Genomic DNA, 24,632 nt, shown 5'->3' with positions numbered 1-24,632 from the left:
CATTTCAAATGAATAACACAACCTAATTGAAGGGGTTTGAGGAGGAGGAGAACTAATTCAAGTAGTTTTTGAACACAGTATTTTGACTACTATCATATTAAAGACAAAAGGAACTGTGTCAAATATTGAAGATTGTAAAACCCAGTATTTTGACTACAGACTGTCATGACCCTAAAGACAAAAGACTGTAATACAACTATTGACCTCTAGTTGGTAGGTTTGTTTTTTGAAGTAGTCTTATGGTTTAGCAATTTTGGTTATTTAATGTGTATGATTACACAAATAAGTAAATTTATTGTGGATAATGAGAGCCAGGTTTCTTTCTGTTGGAGAAGGGATTTACAAATATGGAAAGTGAGAAAACTAAAATGAACCTTGTGTTGTTGGGCTGAAATGTAAGGTATTAGTAATGAACTTATGTTTTCAAAATATAGATACCTATAGCAAAATATATAAATAGATATGTATGACTAGCTGGATTAGAATACATACATATATTTCCTAACTGTGTACACTAAGAGGGCCTAGAAACAATTAGACCCTAGTAGCAATGAACACTTTGTCAACTGGGGCTGAAAAAGAATAAGGTGAGTCTGTAGCATCTTGTAGTGCCAACAAGAAAGTGCTACAAAAAAAAAAAAAAAAAAAGAAAGAAAAAAAAACTGTGATGGCAGCATGCCAAAGGGACACAGAAGTCAACTTGAAGGAACTCCCACTGGCCAAATCCGGAACAGTTTGAGCGGCAAAGAAAATAATGATAGTGATTATAATTCATTGAATAAAATAAGTCTGTACAGCTATACATACATAAATGGAAGAGAAAGCTCTTCCTTACAGTAGAACAGCAACTAATAAATACCAAAGGAGTTGGTGTTAGAAAATCATCAATAAATACAGAAGCCAATGGTTCAGAAATTTTATATAGAAAGAATGATAAAGAAAAGGTGGTAAAACGTAAACAATTCATGAATTTGGGTAAAGGCTTCATAGAATTTCCTTGTACCATTCTTGTTTCTGTGTACATTTAAAATATCAAAGTTAAGTTACCACCCCCCCCCCAAAGAAATATTTTTAAAAATAGCATGCTAGTATTTATATGTTTCTAAACAGGCTTTCTAATGTTTTTCTTTCCCAGATAAAAACTACTGCTTGGGTGGCGGGCATTGCAGAGGGGGCCAGAAAGCACAAGAGAAGATTATAGAGCATTTTACTACTTATTTGGATGTTCCTGGTGTTTCGCCATCCTGTTTTTGTTTTGTTTTGTTTTTTAAACGAAGTTTTTCGTTTGATTCACTGCCATTCTTTCCTCTCAGGTATTTTAAATTTATTTGTGCCTAGGTCCTTTACCTGACATGATTTACAGCATCATATCAAGAAAATTAGCGTCAAATCTTACCAAAAAAAAAAAAAAAGCCAAGGGCTTCACAGGAGGCGGGATTCCCCTCCGGGGTCACACGGAGGAGGGCGGGAACAAGACCAGCGCAAAGCTTCCGCTTTCGTTTCTAACATCATAAGTCAACCATTCTCATTAAAGGAGTACGACGGAAGGGTGATTTTCTGTCGGCAAACATTTCCCTAGCGACGAGTCCAACCATGACACAGGGATACCACAGGGTCGCATCACAATGGGTACTTTGTGAGAGCTCAAAAGCCAGATCAGATGACCTAGTTTGTGGTAAAACATTAAATTGCAATTCACTTGACCTGTCAGTTTCATTCTCTTCTATCTGTCTCTAAAATACTGAACTTCCGGGGTAGACTTCTCCCCCTCCATTCCTGGCCGGTGGTTTGATCCGGCCAGAATACTGACAGGAGGGACGAACTGCGTCTGCGCAGAAGGCTGTCGGGGGGGTGGGGGGAGGAACATGGCGCAAGCTCTGTCTGAGGAGGAGTTTCAGCGGATGCAGGTGCTGCTCACCGGGGAAAAGACCACCGCGTTAACCGACGGGGGGCGGGGTAGAGAGAGGTCGGGCCACCGGCTCTGAGAAGGGGTTGGTTGGGATGGACCTTGAGTCTAAGGGGTTGGTCTGGAGAAGGGAAACTGAGGCTCTGAGTGGTGAGACTGTTGGATTCCGAGATACTATTGGGCTCTGAGGGGTTGGATTCTATTAGCTTTGTGGGCGAAGGAGAGAGTCCTAGAGTGGGTGATACCTTACTCAGACCTGGAGGGGACGAGACTTTTGGGCCCGTGCGGGGGACACCATGGGTCGGTGATGATAACATTGGGTTTTGAGGGAAGGAAATCCTGAGAGGGAGAAACCATTTTGTCTGGAGAGGAAGGAAGCAGACGTTGGGCCATTTGCGTCATGGTGGGGGGAGCCCTTGAATGGGCAATACCATTACCCGGTGGAAGGTGGAAATGTTTGTGGGAGATACCACTATGCCGAGGAATTGGGGAAAGAACCCACATGCTGTCATTGTTCCTGAGAGGTGGAGATCCTGCGTGAGTGCTGGTACTGGATCCTAAGAGGTGGTGGTACCATTGGGTGATTACAGGTGATCCCATTAGGTCTGGGGTGAAGAGGACCCTGACTGGGTAATACCGTTAACTCCTGTTGGAGAGAAGACCAAAAGAGGTTAAAGAGTGTTACCTCGGACCACATGGAGGGGAAATCACTGGGCTTTAGGGAGGTACCCTAATTGGGTATCCTGACCACTTGATTCTTTCTGGGACGACTCAGATCGGATGAAAGGGCAGAGTAGGCCCTTGTTGAGAGAGTTCCTTACCGGGGAAGACCATTGGATTTTGTGTGGGAGGAGACTCTGAAAGGGGGAAGCCCTGAGTGGGATTCTGTGGGAGGAGAGGAAGAACTCCAAGTGAGTATAGGTAGTCCTTTGATCCTTGAATGAGAGAAACCAGTTGTCCCTGTGTGATGGAGGCTTAGAGTGAGAGGGTAAGATCACTGGACCATGAAAGGGGAAGTTAAAACTTGTAACTTGTGTGGGGAGATTCCAAGTAAGAGTACTCACTCAACTGGCCCACCCAAGGCTTTGTGGAGGAAAGACCCTGAAGGATGTAGGACCATCACATTGGATCATGACTGGGGAGTTCTTGAGGGATGTGGGGGACCCTTGGGTGAGGAAGATTGATTTCACTGGGCCATAAGTGAAGGAAAAACCATTTGGTTCTGATAGATAGGGCTTCTCCATGTGTTACAAGGGTGTACAAATTGGGTCAAGACAGGTAGATCACTGGGTCTGGTAGAAGAACAGGGCCAAGCCCTCTGACCTTAAGCCGACCACCAGGGGGTGGAGGCTGGTGCCATGGGAGGAGGGAAAGAACTTGGTGGGATAAGGGACAGTAGGTCTGGGAAGAACTGGCCTCAGTGCCTTACAGGGCTGTTAGGAAGGGTATGCTATTTGGAGTGGCCCATACCTCACTCTCCCTTAATTCTTGAAAGTGGTTTGGATGTGTTTTGAGAGTCTTGGGGGTAAGGAAGATCCAGGCAGCCCCCAACTTAGTGTAAGTTGGACAGGAGTATACTGGGCCTTCTTCCCTTGAAAAAGGAGGAATGCAGGCCCTTGTCCCCTATACTCAGGGGCCTCCAAGTCTGGCCAAGAGTATAGACAATACTCTTCTATGACAGAAAGAACAATGTTTAGTGTCTGATGAGGCCAGTGAGGATGAGGAGGAAGAACTTTATCCTATGGGCATGGAGAACCGTGGAACATGCATATGAGCAAGAACCTGCTGGAGCAGTGCTCTGTCATGGCCTGAGTGCAGAGTGAATTGGAAGAGGATAGAAAGAAGAGTGAGGCTGGCTGTGGTTATAAGTAGAGCTAGAGAAGGTAGGACATGGGCTGAGGGGCTGGAGGCTCATTTAGGATGCAGGGTACATAGGTCTTAAGGAGTGGCTAAAGAGGCATGTGGAAAGCAGCAGGATCCGTGGGGCTCAGGGGATTGGTGCCCTCACTGTGAGAGTAGGGACACATTCCTGACCAAGTCATTTCCCTTCCCTGCCTCCCCCAAGGCTCAGCTCCTGGAACTCCGGACAAATAACTACCAGCTTTCAGATGAACTACGCAAGAATGGTGTTGGTGAGCCAAGAGGGTCTCATTAGATGGGGGTGGCTTTTGGAGATAAGAGGCCAAGGGAAAAAACCTCAGAGGCCTGGCAGGAAGACCTTTCAGCTTCCTACCACTGACTGAGGCTGAGATTCCCTGCTTTCCCCACACTAGAACTCACCAGTCTTCGACAGAAGGTCGCCTACCTGGATAAGGAATTCAACAAAGCTCAGAAGGTACCTCCCTCCACTCAATCACCCACCCATTCTTCCCTATAGCCCTCTGACTCATTCACCTAGCCAGTGAGCACCTACAGGGAACCAGACCTAATGTTACATGCTGTCATCAGTCATTCAAAAAAACTCTCACAGAAGTCTCTTTAGTTTGCTAATTTTATCTAATCCTGCTTAATTATTGATTTTTAGTTTACTCTTAATTCATTTTCAATTTCAATTACTTATTCACTACCTTCTAACTAAATAGTCACATCCAGGGGCATCTGGCTGGCTCAGTCAGTGGAGGATGCAACTCTTAATCTCAGGGTTGTGAGTTCAAGCCCCACGTTGGGTGTCAAGATTACTTAAAAACAAAAAAATTCTTGGGCCGCCTAGGTGGCTCAGTCGATTAAGCGTTGGACTCTTGATTTTGGCTCAGGTCATGATCTCATGGTTTGTGAGGCTCTGCCCTTGGTATTCTCTCTCTGCCCCTCCCCTGTTCACACTCCCTCTCTCTTTCTCTCTTTCAAAATAAATACATTTTTAAAAATCTTTTGGGGCGCCTGGGTGGCGCAGTCGGTTAAGCGTCCGACTTCAGCCAGGTCACGATCTCGCAGTCCGTGAGTTTGAGCCCCGCGTCGGGCTCTGGGCTGATGGCTCAGAGCCTGGAGCCTGTTTCCGATTCTGTGTCTCCCTCTCTCTCTGCTCCTCCCCCGTTCATGCTCTGTCTCTCTCTGTCCCAAAAATAAAATAAACGTTGAAAAAAAAATTAAAAAAAAATCTTTTAAAAAATAGTCACATCCATGGGTGAATCTGTTTTGAATCTGCCTTTTTAAATTGTATTTTTAAAATTTTTTTTGAGAGAGAGAGAGAGGGAGAAAGAGTGTACAAGCAGGGTAGAGGGGCAGAGGGAGAGAGAGAGAATATTAAGCAGGTTCCATGCTCAGCGCAGAGCCCGATATGGGACTTGATCCCATGAACCTGGGATCATGACCAGAGCTGAAATCAAGAGTCAGACACTTAACTGACTGAGCCATCCAGGTTCCCCCCTTGAATCTGCCTTCTATCCTCCACTCACACTCCTGCCTTGTGCTCCCACTTCCCATCCCTGTCCTGGCCCTGTTGGTAAATTGAGACTAAACCTACCTCTCAGATCATCTGAAGATGAATTGCATGTAACCTATTATGGCCCCTCAAGGCATTCAAGGCCCTCCTTTATCTCTTTCTTCCTGTCCCCATGCATAATTCAATGTTATGTGCTCTATAAATATTTGTTAGATGAAGGAATACAGAATGCGGAAAGTCTGGTAGTCCTGAAGGTGAGCTTCTCTTTGGTAGGGTGCTGATTGCCCAACCTGGCAGTGCCCTCAGCTACCCAACAAGGGAGCAGCAGTTTTCATGGTGCATGGGAGGGATCCACATAGATGTGTTTGGACTGATGTAGAAATGAAGCCATAATTTCTGAGCCCAGAGACCCAGCCCATGAAGGGTTAAATACTAAAACTCATGAACAGTCTCCAGAGCTTAGAAGAAAACATGTAAACAGGATGTCGTTCACTCACTCCATCATTCCTGTGGACTACAGATTTCATTCAAGTTCTGTGGTTAAAGACACTCCCATCCCTTGAACCTGTCATCATTACCCACCCCCTTGACACTTGCCACAATGTTTCCATACCCTAGTGAGGGAGTCCATCTCTGTTCACCTTATCTCTCTTCCCACCCCCTCACCCTTAGGCACTGAGCAAGAGCAAGAAAGCTCAGGTAAGGGGACCCATGGTGGGTGAATGTGTCTGGGAGACTGAGGGGCGATATTTCTGTATGCTGGGATCTCCTAGTACTGGCCTTTCTTTCTCTGTGTGTGCACTCACATCTGTGACTACCTCACTGTCACCTGTTTCTATGTCTGTCTTTATTTTCCTGTGTTTGTCTCACTCTGTGCTGCTTTCTGTGTCTTTCCTTCTCCCTTTCTCCCCACCCTTCTCTCTGAGTCTCTCTATGCCTCTTTTCCTGTTCCTCTCTGACTCTTGCTTCTCTCCCCATCCAACCTTCCCTTTTTCTCTCCCCCGCCTGTTCCTGTCTGCCGTCATTTCTCTTCTCTCCCTTTCTTTATCTCTCCCTCTGACTCCTTGTTTCTCTCTCCCCCTGTTCCTCTATCTCTTCTTGACTCATTTCTTTCCCTGACCCCCTCTCTCTTGCCTCTGTTCTGTTCTCCCTCCTTTGATCTCTCTGTTCCTATCTTTCTTTCTGCCTTTTCTTTTTTTCTCTCCCTCTCCATCCCTATATATCCCCCTTCCCTCATCTCTCTCTACCTCCTCTCACCTATTTCTGTCTACCCCTCTCTTTCTTCCCACTCTCTCCCCTGCCATGTCCATCTTCCCTTCTCTCTACCCTTCCATGTCTGTCTCTTTCCTTCCTTTTATCTCCTGATTTCACCCATCCCATTCTCTGTACCCTATGTCCCCCCCCCCCATCATTTTCTCCCTGTTTCGTTGTCCTACCTCTCCATCCTTTCTGCCCTTGTTGGAGACCCTGCCCTTGTCTGCCATTGCAGGAAGTCGAAGGGTTGCTAAGCGAAAATGAGATGCTGCAGGCAAAGCTGCATAGCCAAGAAGAGGATTTCCGCTTGCAGAACAGCACACTCATGGCGGAGTTCAGCAAGGTGCTGGTGCCTGGGATTGCCAAGGGGGATCCAAGGGGGGATCCGAGGGGAGGGGCCACCTGGGCTAAAGTCTGAGGGCAGCTGAAAGTGGTTGGACAGAGGCTGGCCCTGGATCACTGTCCATGGTGCTGAAACATCCTTGCTATGTGCTGGGGGGCAGTGGTTTGACAAATGGGGCTGCCGACTGTGCTGTGATTAGAAGGCTGCGAGCCCTGAGGACAGCTGGTTCCAGACCAAGGCACTCCTTTTCTTTGAGCTTCAAGTTCCCTTGTGTATATTTGACAGCTGATGCTATGAAGCTCCAGGGCATTGGAGGGTCTGGAGGGTCTTAGGTAAAGTTCTTATGCTTAGCATGAGATGGAAAGATGTTCTAGCTGCTTCCCTTTACTCTTCCTTCCCTTCATCTGACATGAGCCTGGAGTTTTAGTTCTTCTAGATAATTCGTGCTGGATTGGATCATTCTATCTCCTCACTGGTTTTAGTGTCCTGTCTGTTTCTGAATCTACTAGGGAGTTAGAGATACTATCTTTTGTTTCTTTATCTGTCTTCTGTATCCATGATCAATAAGTCTCTAAAGTTTTAGTGTGTTTTGAGTAAAAAATTATCACGACAGCAAAAATGGTATTTCCAGGACTGCATGTGAGAATGTAGTACTTAAGACCTTAAATAAGAAAATACGAAAACAACCTTTAAACAGTTACAATATCGGGAGAGGTGATTTAACAAGTCTAAGTTAAGAACCATAAGGCCTAGATTAAACTCTTGGCTCTGCCTTTTACTAACTGTAATCTTGAGCAAGTCACTTGACCTGCCTGTTCCTTGGTTCCCAGATGTTTAAATTGGAAATGATAATGACAGTACCTGCTTTGCAGGGATTTTGTGAAGATTGAATGGATTAATGTCTGTACACCACTTATAACGGAGCTTTGCACATAGTATCAGCTATGTAGGTGTTAGCTACTATCTTTTTATTATTACTGATTCATTTTTCCTCTAAAATATTTTTTGACTATTTAAAAGTTTTGAATCCATCCTGTGGCCCTGCTCTGCCTCAGCCCTTACTGCCTCTTACCTGCTTTATTCCCACAACCTTCTTGCTGGTCTCCTTACTTCTAGTTTGTCCTACCACTCTGTGCCCTAGAGGTTGTCCTGACCTGAAGGCCTTACCACATCACTCCTTTAAGCAACAACTCCGAGTAGGTCCCTGACCCTGACTGTTCAGACCCCCTGGTGCTCATGTAATAGCTGACCTCATCGCCTCACTTCTCACTGCGTCCTGCCTCCAGCCTCAATGGTATCATGGTTCTTTTAGGATGAGGCAGGGACAGGGATTCCTCCATAAATACAGCTTGTGTTTTCCAGCACCTGTCCTGGCCTAGGCACTGGACCAGGTATAGAACCTCCTTCACACTCCCCCTCCTCCTCCTCCTGGGAACTGGAAGTGCTAACAGAGAGACCTGGATTCAAGGCCTACCTCTACCACTTATTTGCCAAGATATTTCAGCTCAATTTTTCCTTCAACAAATAGTTATTGAGCACTTCCTTCATGCTCTGTGTTCTGGACATAGTTGTGAGCAGCACAGAACAGCCCCCACTCTTAGGTAGCTTATATTCTGCTTATGGGGTGGGGAGAAAGATAAGATATTAAAAAATAATAATAGTACAGATAGCTGACAGTTACATAGTGTTTACTGTGTGCCAGGTCCTGTTTGATGTGTTTTACATTATTCACTCATTTATTCTTACAACAGGCCAATGAGATATTAGTAGTATCCCTACTAAGCACATGAGGAAAACTGAGCCCCAGAGAAGTAAAGTAATTTGTCTCAAAGTCACATAGCTAATAAATAGCAGAGTAGAAGTTCACATCCAAGCAGTCTGGTTTCAGAATCTGTGCTTGTGACCCTATGTTACAAAATAAAGTTTAATTGTTGATCACAATTTATAATCCAAAAATGTGCAGAGCTTTAGGAAATTAGCGTACTAGGTAAATTTAATTGTGATTAGTACTAGGTAAAAAAAGAAATTAACAGAGTGCTGTAACAGAGAGTATTGGGATTTCTGTGTTGGGGGATTACTACTTCAAGGAATACATCTGAACAGAGCACTGTAGGATGCAAAGGAGCCAGTCATGTGAAGAACTGGATGAAAGGAATAGTGTTCTGGGTAGAAAGTAATTCCAGGCAAAAAAATAAAAATTCTCTGTAGGTCTCAGTATTCTCATCTGGAAATGGGGTTTTAGCGTCACTTATCAGGAATGCTCTGCAAACTGTGTTTTGGCCAGGAGTCGAGCAAGGGGCTGGCCTAGTTTTATTTGCATTGTACCTCGCTCCAAGGCCGAGCGCTGATGATGGTGGAAGGCGGGGGGAGGGGAGGTGGCTGTGGGTAGCACTGGCTTTGGAAATGCCCTGAAAGCTGTGGTGCCTAGGCTCCCAGACACAGACCCTTCACAGAAGAGGTGTGGCAGCAGGGCTATTTGTGATGTTGACATCTGGGACCAGCAACTTCCAGAGGAGCCTGAGGTCTTGGATTATGACTATGAGGTTGGGATTGGGCAAGCAGAAAAGTGTTCTTGGTATCCTCAATCCTCTGTGACTCTGCCACTTACCAGATGTGGAATTTGAGGTCATTTAACATTTGTGGCTCAGCATCCTTATCTGTGAAGTGGGGGGGGGTGGATAATGAGGAATGACAGCACCTACATCACAGAGACATTAGAGAATTCAGTGAACTATAAAGTACATCAGCCAAGCACCATGTATATTTCAGCAAATGTTGTTTTGATTCTCTGCTTTTCTGCTCCCTCCCTCCTCCCCTGTTCAGCTCTGCAGCCAGATGGAGCAGCTGGAGCGGGAGAACCAGCAACTGAAGGATGGAGCTGCCAGGGCAGGCACTGCCCAAGCTGGGAGTCTTGTGGATGGTGAGCTGCTGAGGCTGCAGGCCGAGAACACAGCCTTGCAGAAAAATGTGGCAGGTACAAGGAGGCCCTCCTTGGAGATGCAGAGACCTTGGGGACTGAGTAGGGTGTCTTCCCCCTGGGGGCAGGGGAAAGGCTTCAGAATTAGGCTTGGCCCTGCTATGAACCAGTGTATAACTTTGGACAAGCCATTTCACCTCTCTAAGTCAAAGCTTCCTCATCTACAGAGAGCTTGTAGGGATGTACACTCCCCGGAAGATTGCAGTAGAGCTGAGCTAAGAGGTGGTAGCTTTCTTAGTTTAGTTCAGTGCCTGGTACCTAGCAAATGTTAGGTTAGCAGATTGAACATCAGAAAGGAGCTGTTTGCTAAACGGAGAAAGTGAACGACGGAGCTTAGGGGAGATTCTGAGCCCAGATTGTCAGTGGGGTCTGGGATAAAGGCTGGTAGAGTGTGGGTCCCAACGTGGGGATGTTTGGGGCTTGTGGCGTGGTGGGTGGTAGTTTGGTGATCCGGAGGGAGACTTTGTAGAATTTGGTTGAAGATGAGGTTATAGGAGGATTCAGCTGTAAGTAGTGGGTAGAGGATGGTGGGGCCTGGGGGGTGGAGGGGTGGGGCTCAGGGAAACCGGCTTGGGCTGGTCTGATTGTAGACAGGATTTCAGTGGATGGTAGGGCTTAAAAGATTTGTGAAGGGAGGTGCCCAGGTGGCTCAGTTAGCTAAGTGTCTGACTCTTGGTTCCGGCTCAGGTCATGATCTCATGGTTTGTGAGTTCGAGCCCCAAGTGGGGCTCTGCGCTGACAGCACGGAGCCTGCTTGGGATTCTCTCTCTCTCAAGATAAATAAATAAACTTGAAAAAAATATTTGTGAGAGGTGTGGATGGGGCTGAGCCTTTGTTTTGTAAGCTTTTGGTCATTTTGGGCAGGGTCTCTTCTACCTGAGGGATCCAAGGCCAATTCTCCCATCTATTTGAGGCATGGCAAGGGTCTTTGGAGACCACCTCATCCATCATATATTTCTGTTCTACCCACCAGCCCTGCAAGAGCGCTATGGGAAAGAGGCCGGGAGATCCCAAGCTGCCAGTGAGGGCCAAGGGGACCCCCCAGGGGGCCCAGCCCCTACTGTCCCAGCCCCCATGCCATTGGCAGAAGTGGAGCTGAAATGGGAAATGGAGAAGGAAGAAAAGAGATTGCTCTGGGAGCAACTGCAAGGCTTGGAGGTGAATCTGGGTCTGTTGGGGCTGGAGTGTCAGGAGGCAGGCAGGTGCCCTAGCTCAGTCTATGGTCCCACGGAAATGTCTGTGACATCTCCATCTTGTGGGCTAATGGGTTAGGAAGGCAGGAGGGTAAGGGAAGGCACAGGCCTCACCTCCCCCTTTGCTGAAGATAGCTCCCTTCCTCATCCTTCCCTGCAGAGCTCGAAGCAGGCTGAAACATCCAGACTGCAGGAGGAACTTGCTAAGGTGGGGCTGCTGAGTTTTCCCTGGACTTTGTTCCACCCCACTCCCCACCTGCCATGCTTCCCCTGGCAGGGCAGGAGGAGCGGAGTGCCCCCCTCAAAGCCTCAATGTCACCATCTGTGAAATGAGAGACTCACATTTATGTCTCAGAGTTGCGTTCAATATGGAATAGGCTAATGTGCTTCCTCTGTCTTGTGGCTGGCAGGCCACATCTTTCTCTTATGTGTCCTCTCAGTTCTGCTTGTTCATCCATCCATCCATCCATCCATCCATCCATTGTGTAGACTGCTGGCTCTTATCTTAGGAGCTGGAGACCCAGTGATGAGGCAGGCAATCATGATCTTGCCTTCCAGGCCTCCTCCCCTAGCCATTCTATGATGTGGCTGTCAAGCAATATGTTGGGGGCATAAATGCTGGCCTTTGGAGCCTGAGGGAGCTGGGTTGAGGTCATGTTGTTGCTCCTGACCACCTGGGCAACCAAATTACTTAACTCTTCTGAGACTCAGTTTCCCCATTTGTAAAACCAGTAGTACTCACTTCTCAGGACTGCTCTAAGGATCCCATGAGATAACATAAGTAAATTCCAGCTCCCAAAAATGACTTAGTAAGAAGTGTCTATAAATATTAAATTTATTTTTTGTCTTTATTAATATGCAATCATTTGTCTGCACCCCCCTCCCTCACCCCACCCCAGCTCTCTGAGAAACTGAAAAAGAAGCAAGAAAGGTAAATTTCTTTTTTTTCCCAAGGTGGGGAAATGAATTTTGAGGGACTGGAGAGGGGACTGACTTGTGGAACTGACCCATCTATGTCTGTCTTTCTGTGCCCAGTTTTTGCCGTCTGCAGACAGAAAAGGAGACACTATTCAATGATAGCCGGTAACTACCAGGGGTGGGTGTATTGGTGGACAATAGGGACAGTACCCAGCAGAATTGCCTGAAGACCACAAGGGCAGAGGTGGGAGACGGGTCCTCGGGCCATGGTCAACATGCCCCCCCATCGCCCCCAGGAACAAGATTGAGGAATTACAGCAGCGGAAAGAAGCGGATCTCAAAGCTCAGTTGGCTCGCACTCAGAAGCTGCAGCAGGAACTTGAGGCTGCCAATCAGGTGAGGGGCTGGATTCTAGGATTGCTGGGATAGAGACCAGGGCTGGGAGTCCAGGGAACCCTGAGGTCTATAGAGACTGGCTGGGGAGGCTAATCTTGTGTTGGAAATATAGGGACTGAATGGGTACTGGACCCCCTTGGAGCTAAGAAAGTGGGAATTAGGGAGCCCCGAGAGTCCTAGGAATTGGCCTGAGTATGCATGAATCAAAGATCTCAGGGGGCTGAGGACTTGGGAGCTGTGTGCCACAAGGTTGGATGAATCCCAAACTCTGCAAGTTTAGAGATAGGAGTCTAGAGTCACTGGGGGCTGGGAGCGAGAGCTGGAGTGAGCCTGAACTCCCTGGAGGTTTGGTGATTTTGAGACTTTTGGGGACTGCATAGATATAAGACTTTCTTTTTTTTTTTAATTAGTTAATTTATTTTTGGGGGGGAGGGGCAGAGGGGGGAGAGGGCATCCCAAGCAGGCTCCACATTGTCAGTACACAGAGCCCGATGTGGGGCTCAAACTCATGAACTGTGAGATCATGATCTAAGCCAAAATCAAGAGTCAGTCACTTAACCAACTGAGCCACCCAGGGGCACCCTCTAGATACAAGACTTTCAAGGGTTTAAGACAGGTGCGCCTGGAGGCTGAGTGTGTTTGAGGCCCTCAGGGTATGGGGGCTGGTTTGGGGAGCTGAGACAATTAGTAAGTTGGATTACTTAGGCTAAGTGGTCCTGAGACCTCTGGAGGCTGTGAATAAAAACAAAGCAAAGCAAAGCAAAATAAAACAAAACAAAAAACTGGTTAGTTGAAGACATCCAGAGACTGGAGCAAAAGTCTGAGAGTTAGAGGCTAGGGGACTTTAAAGCCTCCAGGCTTCCCCCTAGAGCAGGTGAGTCTGAGATCCCTTGGATTAGGGATATGGTGGTTTGGGGGTCTAAGGTTGGCGACAGAAGTCTGGGTAAAGCTGGGTCTTCAGTTACTTAGGTCTGAAGATCCCCAGAGACTGGGGACAGGAGTGGCAGGTGGAGGGGGGGGTAGTCAGTCAGATATCACCAGGAGCTGGAATCTAGGAGACTGTAGGGGTTTGAGACCTCTAAGGTTTGGAGCTATGAGTTTGGGTGGACCCTAAGACTCTCGGGAGCTAGCGACATAGACTGAGTGTGCCTGAAACCCATGGGAATTGGGGTCAGGAGTCTGAGTGACACTGTAGTCCCTGAGGGCTAAGTGTGTCTGAGAATCCTGGGTCCTCCAAGCTAGCATCTGGGTGAGTGTGAGACCTCTTTTGGATGGGAGTGGAGTGAGTTTGAAATCCCTAAAAACCTAGATGTTTTCTGAGATTCTTGGAGTTAGCATATGGGGTCTGAGGCCCCTGGGGGTAATGACCTAGAATTTGGGTGAGTCTGAGTCTGATGGCTGGGTAGTCCAAGGACCTCAAGTGCTGGGAACATTCTGCTGGGGGGTCAGAGATGGATCCTGTATGGTTATATGTACCCCAAAAGGGAGACTGAGGTCTAGAATGGGCTCCCCTGATCTGGTCCCTACAGAGCTTGGCGGAACTAAGAGATCAACGGCAAGGGGAGCGCCTGGAGCATGCAGCAGCTCTGCGAGCCCTACAAGATCAGGTACATGGTAATGGGAAGCTTCTGGGAGGTAAGGGGATGAGTAGAGGGCAGCCTCAGCAGGTATCGTACAGGCAGGCAAGGCCCCAGGGGTCCTGTCTCCCCTAGCCGTGGGTGCGCACCCGTGTGTCTTCTTTCTTGGCTGTGGGTAGGTCCTGTCCCCCTGTTCTGGACCCACTCTCACCTATTGTGGGGGTGGGGCCAGGTGTCCATCCAGAGTGCAGACGCACAGGAACAAGTGGAAGGACTTTTGGCTGAGAACAATGCCTTGAGGACTAGCCTGGCAGCCCTGGAGCAGGTACAGGATACCCGGGAGCCCTCGCTCATCCCTCCCCAGTTTCCTGTCTCCTTCTGCTTCTGATCCACATCAGGGCAGAGCAGTCTGGACCTCCTGCTGTTGTCCTGCCTCTGTTTCTGTTTGATTCTCAGCCTCTCCTCTCTGATGGCTTCCACCCTTCTCTCTGGCCATCCATCCCTGCTTCTCTTGCATTTTCTAGTTTCTCTCCAGTGAAGTACAAGAAGTGTACCAATCGTGGTGTACACTCAGTGAATCATGTCTGTCTGTCTGTCTCCATGGGGCCACCACCCAGATCAAGATGTAGAGCATTTTCAGCACCTTGGAAAGTCCCTTTTAACCCTTCCCAATCAGTACTTCCCCAGAAATAACCACTCCTCCGACCTCTAGTGACATAGATTAGTTTTACTTGTTCATTAGCTTCATGTAGTGGAATCAGACACCCATTTTTGTGCCTGGCTTCTTTCCTGTGAGGCTCATCCATACGTAGCATTGGTCTGTTCTTTTATCTCTGTTTACTATTCCACTGTATGACCATACTACATTCATCCATTCCCCTGTTGATCTCTTTATCTCATTTGAAATTCTCTTTTTCCTTTGAAATTCTCTTACTCTCCTGGCTCTCTTTCCACCTCTCTCCTTGTCTGCCCAGAACTGGGAAGCTCACACCCTATGGCTGGCCCCTGGGGCCCTTTTCCCTCCAATTCCCATCACCTCCGTTTATTTCAGATCCAAACAGCAAAGACCCAAGAACTCAATATGCTCCGAGAAGAGAATACTGGGCTGGCAGCTGAATTGCGGCAGCGGCAGACTGAGTATGAAGACCTCATGGGGCAGAAAGATGACCTCAACTCACAGCTGCAGGTGATATCTCTGGCTATGACCTGTCTTCTCCCGGTTCCCTAGTGCTGGCTCCGTGGAGTCCTACATGAGGTGCAGGGAGAAGACTATGGAGTCAGGAGGACCCAGGTTCCAGTCTGGTTTCCTGACTTATTAGCACCTTGTGTCCTAGACCAGGTTGTCTTCCTTCGCTGAGACTGAACCTCTTCAGTTAGACAGGATAGCCATTTTGAGTCTATAGTAGAAACCAGAACCATAGTGGATTAAATAAGATAGAAGCTTCGTTCTCTCTCACGTAAGAATCCAGGTGGGCTGTCTAGGGATGGAACAATGGCTTTGCAATTACCAGTGACCCAGATTCCTTCCACATTGCAGTTCTGCCACCTCCAACATAAGACTTCTATCTTGGCAGCCAAGATGCTTGCTCAGGCTCCCCTACCATCATGTTTGTATTCTGTCTGGAAGGAAGGAGGAAAAAGGGAAGGGCCCAGCATGCCCCTTTCCTTTATGAGTATAACCTGAGTTACACTCACTACTTCTTCATACAGAAATTAATCATAGGGCCACACCTAACTGCGAGGGAGGCAGGGAAAAATCAGTTCGACAACCATGTGTCCAACTACGAAATCTATTGCTAGGGACAGAGGGGAGGACACATAGAACACTGGGGAGCTGCTGCCAGTCTCTGCCATGGTTCTCATCTAGAAATGTAGAGAATAGCACCAACTTTACCAGGGTTAGGGGAGACCGGTCTACCAGAAGCGTCCTGGGTGACCATCACCTCCTGGAGGTTCTTTATGAAACTCATCTCCTTTGTCCCCTCATTAGGAGTCATTACGTGCCAATAGTCGGCTCCTGGAACAACTTCAAGAAATCGGGCAGGAGAAGGAGCAATTGACCCAGGAACTACAGGAGGCTCGGAAGGTGGGCAGCTCTGGAGGCCCAGAGGCTGCAAGGGGAGGGATTGGCCCTGGTCTGTAGGGAGGGAGCAGGTGATGTGGGCAAAAGCATGGCAACAGGAAAGGATGGAAAGTGACCAGTTCCGTGAGGATAGACGAGTGACTTCGCTGGTTCTGTGGAAACGGGGAGGAGGCAGAATTGGGCTTGTTTCTTGGGGAGAAGGTGGTAGGCCGTGTCTGACGTTGAGAGAGGAGATTGACTGGCATGCTCCTGCCCCCCAGAGTGCCGAAAAGCGGAAGGCCATGCTGGATGAGCTGGCAATGGAGACCCTGCAGGAGAAGTCCCAGCACAAGGAAGAGCTGGGAGCGGTCCGACTGCGGCATGAGAAGGAAGTGCTGGGGGTGCGTGCCCGCTACGAGCGGGAGCTCCGAGAGCTGCACGAAGACAAGAAGCGGCAGGAGGAGGATCTCCGTGGGCAGATCCGTGAGGAGAAGGTGGGTGGGTGGATGGCGATATCCTTCTGTCTCTAAAAGTGGGAGAGCACAGCATCACCCGTGGGCCAAGGGATGGTGTGGGTGAGGTGTCCGCTCCTCCGCCTGCCCCATCCATGACGGTCTCCCCTCTCCCAGGCCCGAACACGGGAGCTGGAGAATCTCCAGCAAACGGTGGAAGAACTTCAAGCTCAGGTACACTCCATGGATGGAGCCAAAGGCTGGTTTGAACGGCGCTTGAAGGAGGCCGAGGTGAGTTGGTGCCTGATGAGGCACAGAGGCTACTGGGGCACATCCATGCCAAACCAGGGGACTGGGAGCAGTCAGGCCCTGGAATTTCCTGAGATACTCTGGACTTGGACATCCCTGCAGCCCCACCAGCTCCACGGCAGCCATCCAGAGGGGAGTCAGGGGATGGCCATCAGTAAGGCAGGATGTCAGATATGCAAATTTGAAAAGGCATCTCTTCCTTCTGAACCTGTTTCTGTCAGGAAATTATTGTAATATACTGTTTGTGTTTATAACATCTGTTTATTCTTTTATTTTTATTTTATTTTTTAAATTATTTTTTTTTATTTTTGAGAGAGGGAGAGAACATGAGTGAGCGAGGGGCAGAGAGGGAGGAAAAGAGAGAATCTTGAAGCGGGGGCTTGAGCTCACCCAATGCGGGGCTTGAACTCAAGAGCCATGAGACCGTGACCTGAGCCAAAGCCAGATGCTTAACCGACAGCCACCCAGGCGCCCCTGTAATAATATACTGATTTTGTTCAAACAAGGATTTTTACTGCCATTTTTTTTGAAGACTCATAATAATACCTCAGAGGAAGTGTCACGTAGTAGTGAAGAGCACAGACACTGGAAGTAGTCATTTGCATGAGTTTCCATCCTGACTGGGCCCCTTGCTAATTGTGGGCAAGTTACCTGACCTGTGGCCTGTTCTCTTCACCCGTAAAAAAGGGATAATAATAATACCTGTCATCTAGGTATTATGGGAGGATTGTATAAAATGAGTCAATATATGTCAAATCCCTACAACATTCCTGGCGTGCAGTAAGTGCTGTGTTATATTTTGTTAAATAGAATAAAATGCAGATGTCAGTCTGTGATGCAAACAGCACAGCCCTGGATGTGACACTTCTGTGTACTGCCTAAGGACACACAGTGTTCCCTGCAGGAGTGTCTCCTACATGCCCGCAGGCCCCTGCCGCCATCACATCCCTCACTGGGCGTGACGTCCTCTGGGAGGCCATGGCCAGACCCACCACTTGTCTCATAGGAATCTCTGCAGCAGCAGCAGCAAGAGCAGGAGGAAGCCCTCAAGCGATGTCGGGAGCAGCATGCTGATGAGCTGAAGGTGCCCCCCTGCATGATGGCATCCTTCTCTCCCGGGAGGGCCAGGCCCTAGAGGGAGGACAGAAGTTGCCCAAGTAGAGGCCTGAGCTGCCCTCTGGTTTGCAGAGCAAGGAAGAGGAGCTACAGGGTGTGCGGGATCAGCTCCAGCAGGCCCAGGAGGAGCGGGACTGCCACCTGAAGACCATCAGCAACCTGAAACAGGTCACTTGTCCCTCCGCCAGTCCAGATACAGCCTGGGCCTCAGCACATAGAAACAGGGCGGGGAGGGAACGCACTGCACATGGCTGTTGTGGCAGCCACCAGCCACACCTTCTCTATCCCACAGGAAGTGAAGGACACAGTGGATGGGCAGCGAATCCTGGAGAAGAAGGGCAGTGCTGCGGTATGATGGGGAGGTGTCCAAGCACGGCCCCCCACCTCTGGGTCCACTGGGCCTCAGCCCTCCCCTTTCCCCCTGTTCCCCACAGCTCAAGGACCTCAAGCGCCAGCTGCACCTGGAGCGGAAACGGGCTGATAAGCTGCAGGAGCGACTGCAGGACATCCTTACCAACAGCAAGAGCCGCTCTGGTGAGGGACCAAATGGCAGGGGGGGCTGGGGTGCAGGGGAGGAGGCCAGGCTGGGGCCCAAAGGCCAGAGGTATTTCCTGTACCTCGTTCCACTGGGCTGTCCTGCGCTTTCTGTCCCTCTTGAACTTGGTGCGTCTGTCTGGCTCTCCTCTGTTTCTCCTGCTCTCTGCATTACCTCTTTCTTTTTCATTTTTTAAAAAATGTTTTATGTGTGTTTATTTATTTTGAGAGAGACAGAGACAGCGTGAGCTGGGGAGGGGCAGAGGGAGAGGGAGAGGGAGAGGGAGAGAATCCCAAGCAGGCTCCACACCATCAGCGCAGAGCCTGATGTGGGCCTGGAACTCACAAAACCATGACATCACGACCTGAGCCAAAACCGAGAGTCGAATGCTTAACTTGACTGAGCCCCCCCGGGCGCCCCTCTGCATTACCTCTTTCTGTGTCTCTCCTCTGTTTTGGTCTCTCTGTGCCGCCTTGTGCCATCTCTCTGTCTCTCCTTTTCTCTCTCTCCCTGCTTTCTTTCTCTCTGCTCTCTTTTCCCCTTGCTGCTTTTTCCTTCTCTGTCTCTATCTTCCTTCTCTCTCTCTCTCTCTCTTCTCTGTCTTTGTCTCTGTCTCTGGATCCCCCCAACTCATACATATTCCCACACCTCACCTGGTGTCTCTAAATTTCTTGTAGCCATTCTCTCATTCCATGAATAGGGACTGAGCCCCCGTGCTCACATCCAGGGTCTTTGATAGGAAACCCCCTGAAACTCTGTCCTCAGGGAGCTCCCGGTTGAGCTAGAGAGACACACAGCAGTGCAGCATTATCACCATGCAGCTAAAATCCATGTTATTTCTGCCGCTTAGGGCAGAAGATACAACAAAAACCCTTGAGTTGCTTTGGACTTTATTTTTTAAGAAGGAAATGGCCTATAAATACATTTAAATAAATAGATAAGACACAGTGATGATAGCTCTGGTGCATCTCCCACATCACAGGCTCAGAGAAAATTGCTCCTCTGTCCCCCTGCAGCCATCGGCTCCTGCTGGAGACCCTCGGGGTGGGATGACAGCCCCCTTCCCTGATACCCAGAAGCAGCTGCAAGAGTAGAGGCCCGAGCTCGGTGGCCCTGTTTTAAGTGACATGGCAAAAATGGATGTATTGCTCACCCTATCTGTGTCTCTCAGAGACACTGGGTCTCCTGAAGTGACCTCTCTTTATAAAGGAGTTTTGTTTCTGTTTTGCTAACCGATCAGTGTATGAATCAACAAGCAGATTGCAGTGGCTTGCCATACATCGTCCTTGTCCATTAGATGAAATCCGGATTTAGGTTCATGGCTACATGTCCGTCTCTTTTTTTTTCCCCCTCTGGTCTCTGCTCTGACCCATGTCTCTATTTGCCTCTCATCTGCTGTGGCTTACTGTCTCTCTTGGATTTCCCCTCTGCGTGTGGGTGTGCCCCTGTGCTCTCTCCAACTGTCGGTCTTCCTTTCTGTATAACCCACGTCTGAGTGAGTGCATATGGCCCTTTATGCCCGTACGGGTCCACATTGCCAACTTTCTCCCAGCTGCTTCACCTTTGTTTCTCTTCTGGCATGTGTGTTTGCCTGGAGAGGCAGCCACTTTCTCTGTTTCTGCCTCTCCCTGTCGTACTGTCTGCTTCCACCTTGCCTGTGCCCGAGTGTCACATCGCCTCCTTCCATCTCCATCAAATCTATTTCTGCCTCTTCCTGCCAGTCGCTGCCCTGGGACCCTGGGGGATTGGGGCTCAGGTTTCTCTTCTCTCTCTGCCCAGGCCTCGAGGAGCTGGTTCTGTCAGAGATGAACTCACCAAGCCGGACCCAGACTGGAGACAGCAGTAGTGTCTCCTCCTTCAGCTACCGGGAGATCTTGCGGGAGAAGGAAAGCTCGACTGTTCCTGCCAGGGTAAGGGGCTAGGAAGAGCCGACAGCCCAGCCTCTCCTACCCAGATTCTGGGGGTCCACCTTTTCTCCTCCCCTGCAGCCATCTACTGCTCTGGGCCCAGCACACACATTTTCCTGTCAACTGTTGTCCATGCTTGCCAACTTGGATTCAGATTGCCAAATCAGGGATGGGCAAGTTATTCTCTCTGACCCTCTGTTCCCTCATCTGTGAACTAATTCCACCTTTCCTGGTGTCATAAAATATGTAGCTCATAGAAGGTGCATCATCTCTATGGGAGGTCCTTTTTTCCAACTCAATTATCACTTGTGACTGTCGTCTATAATGTCAGCTTCCTGGGGTGGCCACTTTTCTTTGGAAATGATTTGTTATCAATCTGTAAGTAGTATGTGTGCTGTATAGAAAGATTTGAAAAGCACCCACAAGCAAAGACTTTTAAATCCAAGGAAACCACATCTTCACCATCCAGAGATCCAGAGATCACCACTATAAAGCCTTGGTTCACACCCTTCTAGATCTTGCTCTTTTTTTTTTTTTTTAATGTTTGTTTTTTTTTGAGAGAGAGACAGAAAGTGAGCCCGGGAGGGGCAGAGAGAGAGGGAGACACAGAATCTGAAGTAAGTTCCAGGCTCTGAGCTGTCAGCACAGAGCCTGATGTGGGGCTCGAACCCACAAACTGTGAGATCATGACCTGAGCTGAAGTCAGATGCTTAACTGACTGAGCCACCTAGGTCCCTTGAATCTTGGTCTTTCTTGAACCTAAATGAGATCATAAGTAACCCATTTTTGTTCAGCTGATCTTTACCCTCCCAGTTTTGTAAATTTTCATCTCATCTGGTACTTTGGCCTTAATCACATCTCTCTGGTTGGCCCCAAAATGTCCTTGATTGCTGGTTTTGCGAAAACTGGCATTCAGTTTCAGGGCTCATGTCACATCTGGCTGCTTTATGTCCGTTAAGTGTCTTGAGTCTAGTGTGGTCCCCCTTTTTTTTTTTCATGGCACCAACCCACAGAGGAAACCACCCAGTTAACCTGCAGAAAGCATCCCACCTTTTTGGTTTTCCTGCTGGCTTCCTAGTGGTGTCATATTTCTTGTTTCTCTGTCCCCTAGTTTTCCTGTCAACTGGAAATGAGATCTCATTTGTTATAGGCCCTTTGTTCATCTTCTCAGGAAGCAAATGACTTGGTGGCTCCTATGTCCCTCTTTAGGCAAAGGGAGACCCAGAGCCTTCGCAGGTGCTGAGACTTGTCTATAGCCCCCGTCACAGAGCCCATCCTCATCCCCCCTGGCTCCCTCCCAGCCCCTGATCCTATCTGGGGCAGGTGGCAGCGCTGAGACAGGGCTGGCCTCTCCCCTCCTCTTCCCTGCAGTCCTTATCCAGCAGCCCTCAGGCCCAGCCTCCGCGGCCAGCAGAGCTGTCAGACGAGGAAGTGGCCGAGCTCTTTCAGCGCCTGGCAGAGACACAGCAGGAGAAATGGATGCTGGAGGAGAAGGTGCTGCCTACCTGCCTGTCCCCACTTGGCACTCCCTTGGAGAGGAGGCTGGGGCGTTGTGTGTGTGTGTGTGGGGGGCTGCCTGGCTGGGCCCCTTACTGTGCATGAACATGCTGGGCCACCCTGCAGGTGAAGCACCTGGAGGTGAGCAGCGCCTCCATGGCAGAGGACCTTTGCCGGAAGAGTGCCATCATTGAGACCTACGTCATGGACAGCCGGATCGGTCAGTGCTCCATCCCTAGCCTCACCCACCATCCAGCCTCTGACCTGCCCCCTCCTGCCCCACTGTTTCCTCTCGTCTTGCAACTCAGCAGAGTTACTGACAAGGACCACAGCTGCCAGAGGGGAGAGCAGGCCAGGCCCGTTACTGTGTGTGTCTTTCACCTCGGCTCTTCCCTTCTGCCAGGGTCTCTCCTTTCCCCAGTGTGTCTCTCTGTCCTTCTCTCTTCCCCCCACCCCTTCTATCTGCCCTGCCTCCTCATCTTGTCTCACTGCTCCTGCTACCTGTCTGTCCTGTGCCTCCTCTGGACGTTTTCATCCTCTGCATGTATACCCCTTTGGGGCTCCTTATCTGTTCTTCTCCCCTCTCCCACTTTCTCTCCTCTTTTGCCCCCCTCTCCCATCTTCATTTCTTTTGCTCCTTTCTTTCACACCTTCTCCAATCCCTGTTTTCCCCGTATCGATCAGAATAACATGGACTGATATGTGCTGAGAGCTGACTGTGTGCTCTGCGCTTTGCGTGCAGCCACTTTTCCAGCTCCACAAATTGTTTATTAGCCCCATTTCTCAGGGCTGCACAGGTAGTAAGTGACAGGCAGGTTTCACATGGCAAGGCCTCTGCCCCCTGTATCACGTGGCTTCTCCCCCCACTTTTCGCCCCCACTCTCTGTTTCCCTCTCTTCTGCCCCATCTCTGTCATCTCTCCTCCGGCTCTGCCGAAGGGGTGGTTCTCAGCCTGGCCCCTTGCAGATGTGTCTGTGGCAGCAGGCCACACAGACCGCAGCGGGCTGGGCAGCGTTTTGAGAGACCTAGTGAAGCCAGGCGACGAGAACCTTCGGGAGATGAACAAGAAGCTACAGAACATGCTGGAAGAGCAGCTCACCAAGAATATGCACTTGCACAAGGCGAGTGTGGCCTACCAGCCTACCCATCTGTCCATCTAGCCACCTCCTCCCTCCACACCCACCTGATCCCCCCACCACACAGCCCCCAGGTCATCTGCCCCCTACCCATCTAATCATCTGCCCCATGTCTTTCCACCCATTTCCTGACATACCCCTCTCTTCCTCTTACCTACTCATCAGTAGCCCCTTGTCTTACCTTTTACCCACCTGCCCAGCAACCTGCCTGCCTACCTGTTGTTGCCCACCTGTTTGCCTACCATGGATCCCCCATGCATCCACCCACACGTCTACTTGCTCATCCTGCCCCCCAGATATTCCCCCTTTTCTGGGGAGTCAGAAATTATGCAGACCCAGCCCCTGCCTCTGAGAAGTGAGCTCACCATTTAGTGGAAAAGATGGTTGTGAGGTGAGGGTTGTATCCTCCAGCCCTCACCATGCACAGCTGGTGATCCATGCCTATATCCATATCCCTGGGAGGCTCCCCCTTCTCTCCCCCCCACACTTATCTTTTCCAAGCCCAGCCCACTGCTGGGGTTCTGTGAGCCTCTCAAAATACCTTCCTGTGCCAGGCTAGACATAGCTGGGCATTGATTAATGAGGTGAGATGGATGACACCCCAAGCTTGGTGAGGGAGCTTCCCCTGCTGCTTCCTCTGGTCCCTGATGGCTCGTTTGTTTCTTAGGACATCGAAGTTCTCTCCCAGGAAATTGTGCGGCTCAGCAAGGAGTGCGTGGGGTCCCCTGACCCAGACGTAGAACCTCGAGAAGCCAGCTAAAGACCTGCGAGCTGCACCTACTCCTTCCCCTCCCCACCCACCAGGAAACCATTCCCTTGGGCTGCGGTGGGAAAATGGGACCGCCAAAATCAAATAGGTTGGGAGACTGGACATTAAAGGGGTTGGAGGCCTGATGGCTGGTGTTAATGACCCTGTTTTAGGGCAGAAGCCCCTGGGGAGTGGGGATCCTGAGGGGAGGGTCAGGGATTTCTCCTCCTTCTTGGCCCTGGCTCCCAGGGGCCTTTGCCTTCATCTCTGCATGAGCTCTCCCTCCCCAGAGACCAACTCTTTTTTATTTTATTTTATTTTTTAATTTATGTCTGGAAGCCTGGCTACTCTGCATTTGGGATTGGGGATGTTGGGTGGGGCACGGTCCATGTTCAGCGTTCTAGCAACGTGTGTGTGTGTGTAAAGGCTGCAGCCAAAATACCATCTGGCCAGATGGGCCCACCCACTGACTGTCTACTCTCATTCTTTCCAACCAGGAGGGATGTGCTGGTGATGGGGAGGTCACACCATTGGAATGGGATGGGAGGTCTCTGGTGGCATGAGGAGGGTGGTCTCTGGCTACAATTTTATCCCCCTTCCCCTACCTTCACCCAGCTGTCTCCAGTCACCGTGGGCCCGCCCCTCAAACTGAATGGAACAGAAACATGGGCAGATATGTATGTGGGTGGATATGTATGGGGTGTGGGTGTGGATGAGTGGGCAGATGAGAGGATAGATAAGTGGTTAGATGGACTGATGGATAAATAAGTGGAAGGTTGCATGGATCAGTGATAGGTTGAGAAATAAATGGACAGATGGATGGATGGGTGATTGCATGAATAAATGGATAGATGGATAGGTCAGGGATGTAAGTGGATGGATGGCTAGGGGAATGGATTGATGGATGGATGAGGAAGAGTAAAGAGT

At 49.4% G+C, this 24,632-nt stretch overlaps 1 protein-coding gene across 3 annotated transcripts; it reads left to right on the top strand.

The window, feature by feature from the left end:
* The first annotated feature begins 1,797 nt into the window (after nucleotides 1-1,797).
* On the top strand, nucleotides 1,798-24,172 carry GRIPAP1 (GRIP1 associated protein 1). Of its 3 annotated transcripts, XM_004000498.6 has the most exons (26): nucleotides 1,801-1,907; nucleotides 3,972-4,038; nucleotides 4,180-4,241; nucleotides 5,958-5,984; nucleotides 6,775-6,882; nucleotides 9,706-9,856; nucleotides 10,833-11,017; nucleotides 11,213-11,260; nucleotides 11,952-11,983; nucleotides 12,088-12,135; nucleotides 12,267-12,366; nucleotides 13,896-13,973; nucleotides 14,176-14,268; nucleotides 14,995-15,129; nucleotides 15,934-16,029; nucleotides 16,287-16,499; nucleotides 16,635-16,748; nucleotides 17,773-17,850; nucleotides 17,955-18,050; nucleotides 18,175-18,231; nucleotides 18,317-18,416; nucleotides 20,197-20,327; nucleotides 21,696-21,818; nucleotides 21,948-22,041; nucleotides 22,788-22,942; nucleotides 23,625-24,172. In XM_004000498.6, exons 1-26 carry the CDS (start codon nucleotides 1,866-1,868, stop codon nucleotides 23,715-23,717), a joined length of 2,526 nt encoding a protein of 841 aa, XP_004000547.1. In that variant the 5' UTR covers nucleotides 1,801-1,865; the 3' UTR covers nucleotides 23,718-24,172. The 3 variants fall into 3 exon arrangements, with proteins under 3 accessions (XP_044906720.1, XP_044906719.1, XP_004000547.1); XM_045050785.1 differs by lacking the exon at nucleotides 22,788-22,942 and having other exon boundaries at nucleotides 1,798-1,907; XM_045050784.1 differs by lacking the exon at nucleotides 11,213-11,260 and having other exon boundaries at nucleotides 1,800-1,907.
* The last annotated feature ends 460 nt before the right edge of the window (nucleotides 24,173-24,632 follow it).

Source organism: Felis catus, chromosome X (assembly GCF_018350175.1).
Source record: "Felis catus isolate Fca126 chromosome X, F.catus_Fca126_mat1.0, whole genome shotgun sequence".
NCBI classification, from domain to species: Eukaryota; Metazoa; Chordata; class Mammalia; order Carnivora; family Felidae; genus Felis; species Felis catus.
This window is presented reverse-complemented; position numbering and strand designations above follow the sequence as displayed.

Bases quoted from the DNA above. Each gene is read 5' to 3' on its own strand.
- GRIPAP1 (XM_004000498.6), top strand. From the start codon at position 1,866: ATGGCGCAAGCTCTGTCTGAGGAGGAGTTTCAGCGGATGCAG. The intron at 5,985-6,774 runs GTAAGGGGACCC...CTGCCATTGCAG, and splicing joins GCAAGAGCAAGAAAGCTCAG to GAAGTCGAAGGGTTGCTAAG. The intron at 15,130-15,933 runs GTGATATCTCTG...TCCCCTCATTAG, and splicing joins ACCTCAACTCACAGCTGCAG to GAGTCATTACGTGCCAATAG.